The sequence below is a fragment of the Calidris pugnax genome, unplaced genomic scaffold (genome assembly GCF_001431845.1).
Source record: "Calidris pugnax isolate Ruff unplaced genomic scaffold, ASM143184v1 scaffold89, whole genome shotgun sequence".
In the NCBI taxonomy this organism is placed as follows: Eukaryota; Metazoa; Chordata; class Aves; order Charadriiformes; family Scolopacidae; genus Calidris; species Calidris pugnax.
The window spans coordinates 1,962,340-1,973,574 of NW_015090865.1; the positions used below are offsets into that span (position 1 = coordinate 1,962,340).

General features: G+C 36.4%; 1 protein-coding gene across 2 annotated transcripts in view; it reads left to right on the forward strand.

The window, feature by feature from the left end:
- SEC23IP (SEC23 interacting protein) overlaps nucleotides 1-11,235 on the forward strand; it is a 29,652-nt gene extending 18,417 nt beyond the window's left edge. For both annotated transcript variants that reach the window (XM_014945304.1, XM_014945305.1), the window contains 8 exons: nucleotides 394-489; nucleotides 767-973; nucleotides 1,645-1,800; nucleotides 2,560-2,662; nucleotides 3,598-3,783; nucleotides 4,095-4,257; nucleotides 6,706-6,806; nucleotides 10,089-11,235. In XM_014945304.1, the coding sequence (XP_014800790.1) occupies nucleotides 394-489; nucleotides 767-973; nucleotides 1,645-1,800; nucleotides 2,560-2,662; nucleotides 3,598-3,783; nucleotides 4,095-4,257; nucleotides 6,706-6,787 (993 nt within the window). In that variant the 3' untranslated portion in view covers nucleotides 6,788-6,806; nucleotides 10,089-11,235. The remainder of the gene's footprint in view (nucleotides 1-393; nucleotides 490-766; nucleotides 974-1,644; nucleotides 1,801-2,559; nucleotides 2,663-3,597; nucleotides 3,784-4,094; nucleotides 4,258-6,705; nucleotides 6,807-10,088) is intronic.

The following is an 11,235-nucleotide window of genomic DNA, read 5'->3' on the forward strand; positions in this document are numbered from 1 at the left end:
TTTTGGTTTTTTTTTTTTATTTTCTTCGTAAGTTTTGTGTACCGTGAGGCATGAAAGCAGTCTCAAAGGTAAGATGATTAATGCATCACATGAAGTTTTTTTTTTTGTAAGTTTTGTGTACCATGAGGCATGAAAGCAGTGTCAAAGGTAAGATGATTAATGCATCACATGAAGACTAACCGTTATGCAAAGCTCTCTTTTTCTTGTTCTGTCTCCCCCACCCTCCCAACTATGTTAAGGCACTTTGTATCATGTCTTTTTAATCTTTTGTAATCTCTGCAGCTTTATAAAATATCTTACCTATAATTTGTAAGTCACTGGCAATAAGAAATTATATGTTACTAGAAAAGTTATAAATTATGCTTTGATGTGTGTGTTTGCTTTTTTTTTTAGCTGATGTGTACAATTGATGACCTGAAGGAAATGGGGATACCTCTTGGACCAAGAAAGAAAATAGCTAATTTTGTAAAAGATAGAGCAGCCAAGCAGGTAAATACTTTTTTTTTTTTTTTTTTTTTTCCTTTTCTCGTGTTAAGCAAATGTAACAGACTTCCTTGCTGTGGAGTAACTTCTGTACATATTTTATTTTAAGAAATGAAACAAGTTGTTAAGCAAATATAACAGACTTCCTTGCTGTGGAGTAACTTCTGTTCTTTTAACACACTGTTAACATCATGGATGTATTAAAGGAATATTGACAACTCTGAAATAACCTTTTTCTTTTTTTTTTTTGTTTTTTCCCTGATTTTGAAACTTGTTTCAAAAGGAACAAAAGAAAGCAGCAGCAGAAAAGAAGGCAGTGCTGGCTGCCACACTCCAAACTCAAGAAGATGCCCCAAAATCAAAAGAGACAGGTACTCCTGTCTCCCCTTCAGAGCCTGGTCAGATGCACTCAAAGAGGAAGCTTCCAGTTGGTGCATCTGTTTCTTCTGTGAACATTGACTATGAGTATTTTGAAGTTGGAACTGGCCAGGTGAGAGTACATAGATTTAAAAGATTTATTTGGAACAATGCCGTATTTTTGCTTGGTTATGGCTTGGGGGTTTGTGGTTTTTAATTGTGGGGTTTTTTTTCTTTTTTTAATGTTGATGACTTAGTGCTGGTTCCCCTGGTTGTTGTACAAAAGTTATATCTATGCAGAACTTTACCCTTTGGCAGCAGGGTTGGGTGAGTGTGTTAGATTACTGAAACCCAAAACTTACTATAACAAGGATGCCACCACAATTCATTTTTTCTTTCAGCAGTGAGCGAGCTGAAAATACAGCTCTGTTCCAGAGGCAGAACTGTGTGAGTGACATATTGATTCTGTGAAGCTGTATTTAACTCAGTTGCCTAAATTGACCCACTTATGGTGTTACATTTAAGTCTTACCTCAAACTTAACTTAAAAACCAAACCTCAAAGACTTCCTGTTTTTTGTACTTTTGATTTCTTTTTGTTTTAAGAAAAGCATTTTAATATTACAGTGTTAAAATGTACTAGTCCCTCTAGTATTAGTATGGAAGAGGGCAATGCAGCTGAAGATTCCTGGAAGTACTGTGAGCATGTGGTTTATTTAATACACAACTTGTTTTTCCTTCCTAGCTAAGCATTCTATTAACTAGTTGGCAGTTCTGAGAGATTCTGTCTGATTTCTGTCTTGCAGGTTTCTGTGGTTTACAGCGCGTTGGACTTTGAACCAGATATTTTCTTTGCTCTCGGTTCTCCTATTGGTGTGTTCCTTACTGTGAGAGGTGTGGAGAAGATTGATGAAAACTACAGGCTTCCTACCTGCAAGGGATTCTTCAACATCTATCATCCAGTGAGTAAGCAGTACTTTGGAGATTTGGTTTTACTTGTTGCAGATGACAACAATGCAGAATACGAAGTTGTAACCTCTGAGTGTTACACCTTCTGTTCCCCTACATACATTTCCCAAAACGCTCTTCTAAAAAAAATGGTGCAACTGAAATACATATTCCAAATATTTGTAGTCTTTTTACTGCAAAAGTGAAGTAGAGCTGGCTCTAGGTTCCATACCTAGCATTCTAGGTATGGGTTGGCTTGATAATATTTGCCCTGTGTGTTTTCAGAGCTTAAAGAACATTTTTTTCTTCATTAATTCCAAGCTATTCTCGTAGATTTTAATAAAGTGTTTATATTTGAGCGATTTACAGGACTTCTCTGAGTTTCCAGTTTAGATTCTGGGAAATTTAGAAACCCTTAGGGGTTTTGCAGTGCATGCAGTACATTTGTCCTCTTCTGTCCCACCTTGTTTAACAATTAAACAGTGACATGTTGGTAGAGATCATGAGAGTGCAAGGAAATTTTGCTGCTCTTTCGCTGTTGTGTTTCCTCTTTAGAATCCCTTTCTGTAGGAGAACAAGACCTAATTAGTTAATGAACCTGTGTAATGTTTCAATTAAACTAAATGGTCACGAACTGAGTTTCTGTAAACTGAAATAGAACAGAATTAAAAAATGGTTCTCTATTAATCAAAAATAGCATTTTTTTTCACTGAAATGTGATATTATAATTAACTTCTAAGATAACTAAATGTCAATGTGTTGTTTCTTAACAGCTTGATCCAGTAGCATACAGGTTAGAACCAATGATCGTTGAAGACATGGATTTAAAACCAGTTCTCATTCCACATCATAAAGGCAGAAAAAGACTTCATCTGGGTAAAAAAACCCAACTTATTTCATATATGGATCTCATTCCTAATTTAATCATTTAATGCATTAGAATATTGTAAAATTTCAAGAGACTAATGAATATTTCTGGATATCTGACTCCATGGTTTTCCTGAACATCAGAGGAGATTCCTCCTAGCTCCATGAGTTGGGCATTCACAGTTGCATTCAGATGTAATAATGGTAATCCTTCCAGGTTTGAGCTTCTAGTTACCAAAGCTCTATTTAAAAATTGCTGTATATTGAGTTTTCATGTTAATTTCTAAGATGCTGTAAAAGAAGCAAAATTTACTGGTTTCTTTTACCTTGTCCCTAATGACCCCCAAACCAGTGTCTGTTCAGTACTGGACACGTTGAGGAAAAAGGTGATTTTGTAGCCATTGGTGGGCAGGGTCTTGATTCTGTTGCTCACAAGTACACATCAGATCAAGGTGATGTGCTTAAATTTTGTGTACCTAATAAGGAAAATCAATTTTGCTGTACAGTTGGCAATATTACTGTTGTACGGATTCACAGAGCTCTCCTGAAGCCTGTCTTCAGGCACTTGGATGGAGAAGTTCTACAGCATCTATACTTTAGAATGGTACATTAGAATGAGCCTGCCTTTCTAGACCAGACAAGGTACTTGTTAAGGAATGTTCTACGTTACAACTCTCAGAAAGTGTGTGTAGTAAAGGAGAAAAATATGGTCTGATGCTCTTTTCTGGTTTTTCTTTGATGTAGGTGATTGTTCCCTGGAATAGTTGTAAGCCCTGCTCTAGCAGACCCATATGGTTCTAATGAAATACTCATTCATGACCTAGCAGTCATGTTTCCCCTAATAATTAGGATGTTTTTTGAACAGGGTTTAGTCATTCTGGTTTCAGTTTATAATTTTAAGTCCTTCTACTATGGTGTTTTAACAGTTTTTTTTCTTTTCTTAGAGTTGAAAGACTCTCTCTCTCGTATGGGATCTGATCTGAAGCAGGGTTTTATTAGCTCGTTGAAGAGTGCGTGGCAGACCCTTAACGAATTTGCACGTGCTCATACGTCTTCAACTCAGCTACAAGCAGAACTGGAGAAGGTAGCTAACCAAATCAAAGAAGAAGAAGAAAAACAAGTGGTAGAAGGTATGTGGACATGTTGTTGGTTTTCTTAGAATTTACCAATCTTGGTAATCAGCAGAAACTTGAGCAACCTGATTACTGCTTGCTATTAATTTTCTTGACCCTGTTAAAAAGGCCTCTGCTTTTAGAGTATTAATGTTAAATTTAAGTTCTGTTGCTGCATTTTTTGTCTTTTAGGAAAGGAAAAGCTTGCTTTTATTGAATGATATTTTAGGCTTGAATTTGTATAACTCTTCCAGTTTCTGTTAGCAGGGCAGGTTTCTAAATCGGTTGTGTTTTCTTTCTTTCTTAATTCTTAAACTCTTGAATTCTAGCTGAAAAGATCACTGAAAGTCCAGACCCTCCAAAAGATGAAGATTTTTTGGTGAAGGTTGGAATGCTAAATGGAGGACGTCGCATTGATTATGTTCTACAAGAAAAACCAATAGAAAGCTTCAACGAATACCTTTTTGCTTTACAGAGTCATTTGTGCTACTGGTAAGAGGAAATATTTGTCATTCTATAAATACTGCTCTTCTGATATAACTGTGTATCTTTAAATGTTGGTGATGATGTTTATTTTACTCCTATTGTCTGTTATTTACATGTGACCAAAATGGTAATAGCTAGAATCCTGTTTCCTGTCTTGAGTTCATTTTATAATCAAAATTCAGGTGATCTCTGTCAAAAATCGTGCTCTAGTGTTTCACTTCGAGTGCGTTTTGACAGAAGTAACTGGGTTTATATACCCTGATCTATTTTTAAGGCTAATATTGCAAAAGGACCAACCAATTATAAAACTACTGGAATAAGAGTTGTTCCAGCGGTCAATGTGTGCACCTGTGGCTTGGGAGACTTGAGTCTTCTGGGTCTTTGTAATCTTTGAGATGTTTGGAAAAGATTGCTGTCGAGTTGGATATGAGATCCTCATCATTAAATTCTGTTGCCTTCCCACATACTGTAAAGATAAATTTGTTATACTCTGGATGCTCAAGTGCTATATAATTGAGACGATTCGAGTATGAAGGCAAACAGTATATATGACTGTCCAGGTGTCGCACCTAGATGTCACTATTGGCTAATCTAATTTCAAAATAAAATTCTGTGTTAGCACAAAGTAAACAAATCTATTGTCCTCTTTGCAATAAAGACATTGCATACTGATCTCTTGAACTTTGACACTCAGAACACACCTTTAGCTATAATAATTTTCAGAAAAAGAGCTCTATGAGCCTTTTGACAACTGTAGTTTTTCAAATAAAACTATTTATGAAGGAATTGTATTTGACTACAATATGCAGTAAAACTTTATTGCCTCTTCATGTTGGAATGAAATTGCTGGATATTGATGCTCTGCTACTGAAGATTAATAAATAAAAGGAAGAAAAAAAGCACAGTGGATCTTCCTGTAAATTTGGATGGTTATGATTTACCACTTGTGTGGGGTGGTTGCTCATATACAGAACAATTTCTAGAACAAGAAGCAGAGTTTGATGTCTTCATGTAATCAGGGCTGCTGTACTCCATTGCCTTAGCTGGATTTGGATTTACTTTTTTTTAAGTGCTTACATGTTTCAGATGGAGACAGATCTAATTCTATTTATAGGAATAGCCGTAACTATTGACTTGTTTTATTTGCCCTTATAAGTTGCTCTATTTTTTTTCTTTTTTCGGTATGTCATTTTTATGTGTTTTCTGTCATAAAATTAGCACACATGAAAAGACACAAGATCTGGAACGGTAGAGATGTGCAAATTATGTTTGGCAACAGGAGACAGACCTTTATATCTAAGAGAAATAACTGCCGTTTCGTGGGTACAGTTGAAGGCAGGGGGAGTTTTTTCCACAAGGCGGCAGCCGATCATTGCCAAGTTTTTAAAAGCTTGCTGCATAGCTTTTATTTTTTTTTTTCTTATTCGAACAAGGAAGATAAACACAATGATTAATGACTCAAATACGAGAGCATGTGGTGGTTTTTTGGTTGTGTTTTTTTTTTATTGTTTTTTGAGGGGGGTGGTGGGGAAAGCCTTAAATGAAATGCTCTGTGTGTTAGAGAGAACAGAGCTGCTGTGTTGATCCTTCCTTCCTTGTTTGTTTGCTCATTTAATAGTAGAAACCATCAAGAGATGTGGTTACTGTATTTGTGCTAAATTGTGGAAAATATTTGTAGTCCCTTAGCTTGCACATGTCACTCTGTCCTGGTGCCCTGTAAACGATGTTCTTCATATTTGGAGCCTCACAGTTCTGACTGTCTCAATCTCCTTTAAAACTGTCTCCCTGTGTAACTTCTAAAAAGCACAGGAAGCTACCCTTATCTAACAACTCCTGCAGCTTTGGAACTTTGTTACAATTTGCCTGTTTATTATTTCTAACAGTGATTGTTGCTCTTTATATTGGTACTGTTTACATGTGTTTAAATAATACTTTATAGACAATTAAGAAAATTAAGTCTTGTCCATGATAAATTTAAGTTCAGATAGTCTAAAGTTTTGATTTTGCAGTGGAGCAAGTAAAGGAAGGAAGCCTTGACAGGTGGAATGTATTCTTGGTGAAATATATTCAGGAGCTCATCGCAGACAAAAAAAAAAGATAGATTATTTGAAGAAATTTAAGCCAAATGAGTAACATCAAAGACGTGGATAGAGAAGGGGAATTTCAAGTTGCAGCCATAGTGAGTTAGGGGGGACAGAGTTGGGGGAAAATACAGTAGAAAAAGGTAAATGCATAGGCTAGGGCTGATAGCAGAAATAAAGCAAAAATGATGAAGATAGTGAAATTTGGTGGAAGTAAAGCCACGTTCCCAAAAGATAAGTATTAGGGCAATAGGTTGTGCAAACTTTTTAGAAACCTGGAATGGGATGAAATGTGTCTCACAAGAATTAGAATATGGACCATACCAAAATAACAGTTTGTTTTGGTTTATTTTTCTCTCTCAATTCTTCATAGGGGATCTGAAGACACTGCCTTGCTGTTTCTCAAGGAAATATACAGGACTATGAATATCAATCCTGAACAGCCACAACATTGATGTATAGATACAGGAATTTGTAAGTTTGTTCTAATATAACTTATGTACTCCTATCAAATTCAGCTGCAAGTAGATGTCTTTACTTTCTCTTTTTTCCTCTGCGGTTTAAATTGTTAAGCAGGCAACTGCCAAGTGTCATTCTGATGGGAAAAACAATTTCTAGACTTTAGATGCAGGGGAAGTCTTCAAGTTCTTCCCTCCATTCCTAAAAGATACCTGATATTAAGATTTTTTTTTGGTGTGGCCTAATAATCACTAGTACAAATACGTCAAAAGTGTTCCTCAATTCAATTGTTCAGTGTAGGAAAGTGTAGGAAAACTTGGTGATACTGGATATGATGAAATTTCATTTACAGTGTAGTAAATTAAAGAATGTTGGTAGTGATCCAGTGTTTTAATGTGCAAATTGTGGTTATTAGTTGGCCAACTGTTCACATACGTGCCAGGGAAAAAGTCACTTCTCTCCTAAGAAGGTGTTAAACGTTTATAATGATAAATTCCTAATTGAGACCTCTATATATGCCACTAGTTTCTTATCATTGTATAGCTTAAGAATTTCAGTAGAACGAGTAAAATTATATGGAAGCATAGAAGTTGGTTCACTTTGAAGAGAAATCACATATCTAATATAATTTAGTATCTTAGATACAAAATATAACTTGCAGGTATTATTATTTTAAGATGTGTATTCTAGCTGAGGATCTGTATTGTACCAATTTGCCTCACTTGATGTTATGGAAAAGGCTGTATTCTCTTTTCAGTGGTAAGGAGGAAGAAATATGTACCTTGTCTTTTTAGGAATCATACAACAAGGTGTATTGCTGATGTATTTCTCCATTTTTCAGAAGAACTGATAATGCCAAGGTACATAAATACCCAGTATGAAGAGAAATACTTGGCATTTCAGAGGAATATTCTAGATATCTGTAACTGCTACCGTACAGTTTTAGTAGTCATTTGTAACAGAATGCTTCTCATGGTCAGTTGATAGCATCTCATTTTAAAAAATGAAATGTCATAGCTGATGAAATGCATTTTTTAGAGCTTGGCCAAATAATAGGAAAAAGGCACTGTTTGGCTGCACAGCACTGACAGTGGTGTATCGGTTACCACAATGGCCTGTGCAGAGTCTCAAGTCATACTTAGAGAATTTTTTTCTCAGCTTTTATTTATGACTATTTAGGGTGAAATCATACGAAGCTTATTGCTACAGAAACAACTTTGTCTCATTGTGGAGGTTGGGAGGTGTTAATTTGTCACCACAAAGCTTGAAGTGGTTTGTTGCTTAGCTTCAGCAGACACTGTGTATCTTTCATTGAGAACTAAACTGAGGACAGTTTAGGAGGATGTTGAGCAACAAAGCACAGTTGAGGGTGTCTGTGTGGTTGTGATACCAGCAGGAATTGCTTGGGACTTCTCCCTGCACTTCCTTGACTGAACAGCATTTGAGACTGGGATTTGGGTCCCAGAGACTTAAATGGAAGGGCAATTGGGTCCCACTGGGATGCACTTAATGACCAGGGGTGTCTTGGGAAGGCTGCATGCTGCAAGGCCAGGATTTTTTTTACAAGAGAAGAAATGCCTCTACATAAGCTGTGTGAAATATTATTGCAGAAGTCTTACAGCAGGGAAAAGGAAAATGTGATAGACATTGGTCAGGTAGGATTGGCATGTGGGTTTTTTCTTTTGCTTTTTTTCTTTTCTTTTAAGACCTTCAAATGTGAAGGGTGCTAGTAGGAAGGTAATGGATTCTCCAGCAGTGCCTACGGCAGCAACCTCCATTTGTCTATCTAGAAGCAGATTATCTAAAGAGACAGCCTCTCTGTATTCGTGGGCTGCTCAAGGGAAAGAGTAAATGTCACAGGTAGCTCTGGGCTCCCTCTTCATATTTTTCACGTTAATTGATTTGGATGCTGAGACCTCACCACTTCCCTGCTTTGATGTGCAGAGCTACCTCTTGCTGTCCAGTTTAATTTCATGGTGTCTGCTGTCAGCAGAGGGAAAAAGACAGGATCTGCTTGTCCCTGCTTAGGAATGTCAGTCTTTATGGTGCTGTTGGCCAGTGCAGGTCCCGTTCACTGCTTGGGGACTATGATCATTTTGGAGCAGATAAAACTGTAGCAGATGCAAGCTAAGGGAGGAGCTGGATGTTTGGTTTTATTCCTGGTCTGAATTAGCTGATTGTTTTCTATTGGAGAGATAGAGTTGGCCAAACAGTGTTCTTGAAAGCAGAAGAGGGACTAAGGTTGTCACTGTGCTCCATCATATGGAGGATAGATTTTGAAAGCAAAGAGAGAGAGCGTTGATGCAGAGCATCTGCTGTGTAGCAGTTTGTGTAGGGTTCTGTCTTGGGAGTATTTACTGTTTTGACATTTATGGGTAAGTTAACTATCTGAGTTAAAATTGCGTACGAGAAGAATTGGTTGCACACAAAATTGGTGAGTAGCTGCCAATATCTGTTTCCTTCTGCTCACTCATAAACTAGGAACAATGATATCAAAAACATCCGAGTTCTACTTTTATTTTGTATGAGTGACTAGAATTAACTCTTCTACATCATCTTGAAGCTACTGTTTGTGAAACAGTGGTACCAGGGTTTCATGTGAACAATGTAAAGAAGAGCTTGGGACAACTTTAACACATAAATTGAAGATTTCATTTTCTGTATCTGTTTTGGTAACTTGGTTGAAAGGAAACCAAAAATTCTAAGATGGCTTTAATTTACCCTTGCAAATGAGAATTTTGTCCATATGTAGTTAAGTGTAGCCACCACTAGCGTCTTATTCTTTTTATTGCATTCACAGGAGTGTCTGTCACTGTGTTGGTTAGAAGATTTAAGTCACTATGTACTCTATATATTATTCTTATTTTTACAGCTCTTTTCAGAGGGCCCCAGTAAGGGAGGAGAATGCACCAGCATATTAAATCTCAGATGTATAAACTATGGCATCTTTATTTCTATCTCTAAATAGAGTAGGATAATTTATTGCTGTAAGTTAAAGAATGTGGTAGGTAATTAAAATGCGTAGTGAATGACATACTATGAGCAGTTATTGTGAGCTCTTTCTGTTTGTAATAGTAATTGCCAATTTGTGTCCACAAAAAGCACATTTCAGGAGCTTATTGTATTAAAAAATGTGATGAAAAAAAATTGATGAGAAATGTGTATGGATTTTTAGATCCTTTTGAGTCCTTGAAATTGAATGTTGGCATATTTAATTTTATTAGTACTACTGCGGGAATAGAGAATTTGATGTGTTTCATACTTCCCATACACACATGTTGTGTTTTCTCTGCACAGCCATACCTGTTGCTCCGACAGACCTGGTGAAAAACACTTTGAAGAACATCTAGTATTTTCCTAGTTACAGATGACAGGATGAGCGACAGACTTTTTTTTCTGCCAGTCCAGAACTTGCTCAGATTCTACCTTCTTTTGTCACTTCAAGCAAACTTAAATTTTGAGATGATCAGCGCTGTCATTCAAGGGATGGATGGAATGACACAATTTTGATCTTAAATCAGTTTAATTGTACAGTTGCCAAGTATAAAGTGATCGCTGAAGGTTTTTTTTGGCGTGCAAATCATTATTTCTCTCCTTCAGCTATCCTGTATCAGCTGGCAGTCAAACAGGCTTTGCCTACCAAGGCAGCACGTCCTCATTAAAAAAGACTTGTTGAGAAACAGCAATGATCTGCTTTTCTTGACATGTTTATGGGTCCACCTTTAAAAAATAAAATGTGAACTGTAGTTCTAACCATCTTTAATACAGATTACACAAACCAGTTCGTATTTACTAAAAACTAGCAACCAGAATAATTTTCTTACTATTGTAAGTGTGATGGAGATTATTTTGTAAAGACCTTTTTAAGCCTCTGTTAAGAGTTTTATTGTGAAGGTTTTTTTAAGTAAAAATGACCTTTTGACTTTGAAAATGTTAGAAGTTTGTTACAGCTAGTTCAGTGTTCACACCTCCTGAAATGAAGAACAATTTAAAATAACATTTTGGTCTGGTAATTAAAGTAATTTTTGTGAAAAAAGGCTGCGGTTGTGAGAACTAAAATACCCTTGACCTTGCACTTTAATATCTCAAAACAGCAGAAGTAAATGGATTAATCTGAAGCTCATGGGCACTAGATAATAATCTAGGCCCAGACCTGCAATCCAGACTCAGTTTTCACGTAATGAAGTTGGGATGAATTGGGTATGAAATCCTTTGAATTCGTGTCTCTGAATACTGAGCTTCTGTACCTTTCTTCTGGCTTCAACTTACATGCAGATTGTGGCTTTTCTTAATATTAGTGACTTAACCTTACTACTGACTATTTGCCTCTTCTTGCAGTAAATGAATTTTGAAATGCAGTATGGTTTTTTTTCTTGGTATATGTAAAATACACAGTATTGTGCATATATTTTTGGCTATTATAATTAAAAATACTTTACTTCCA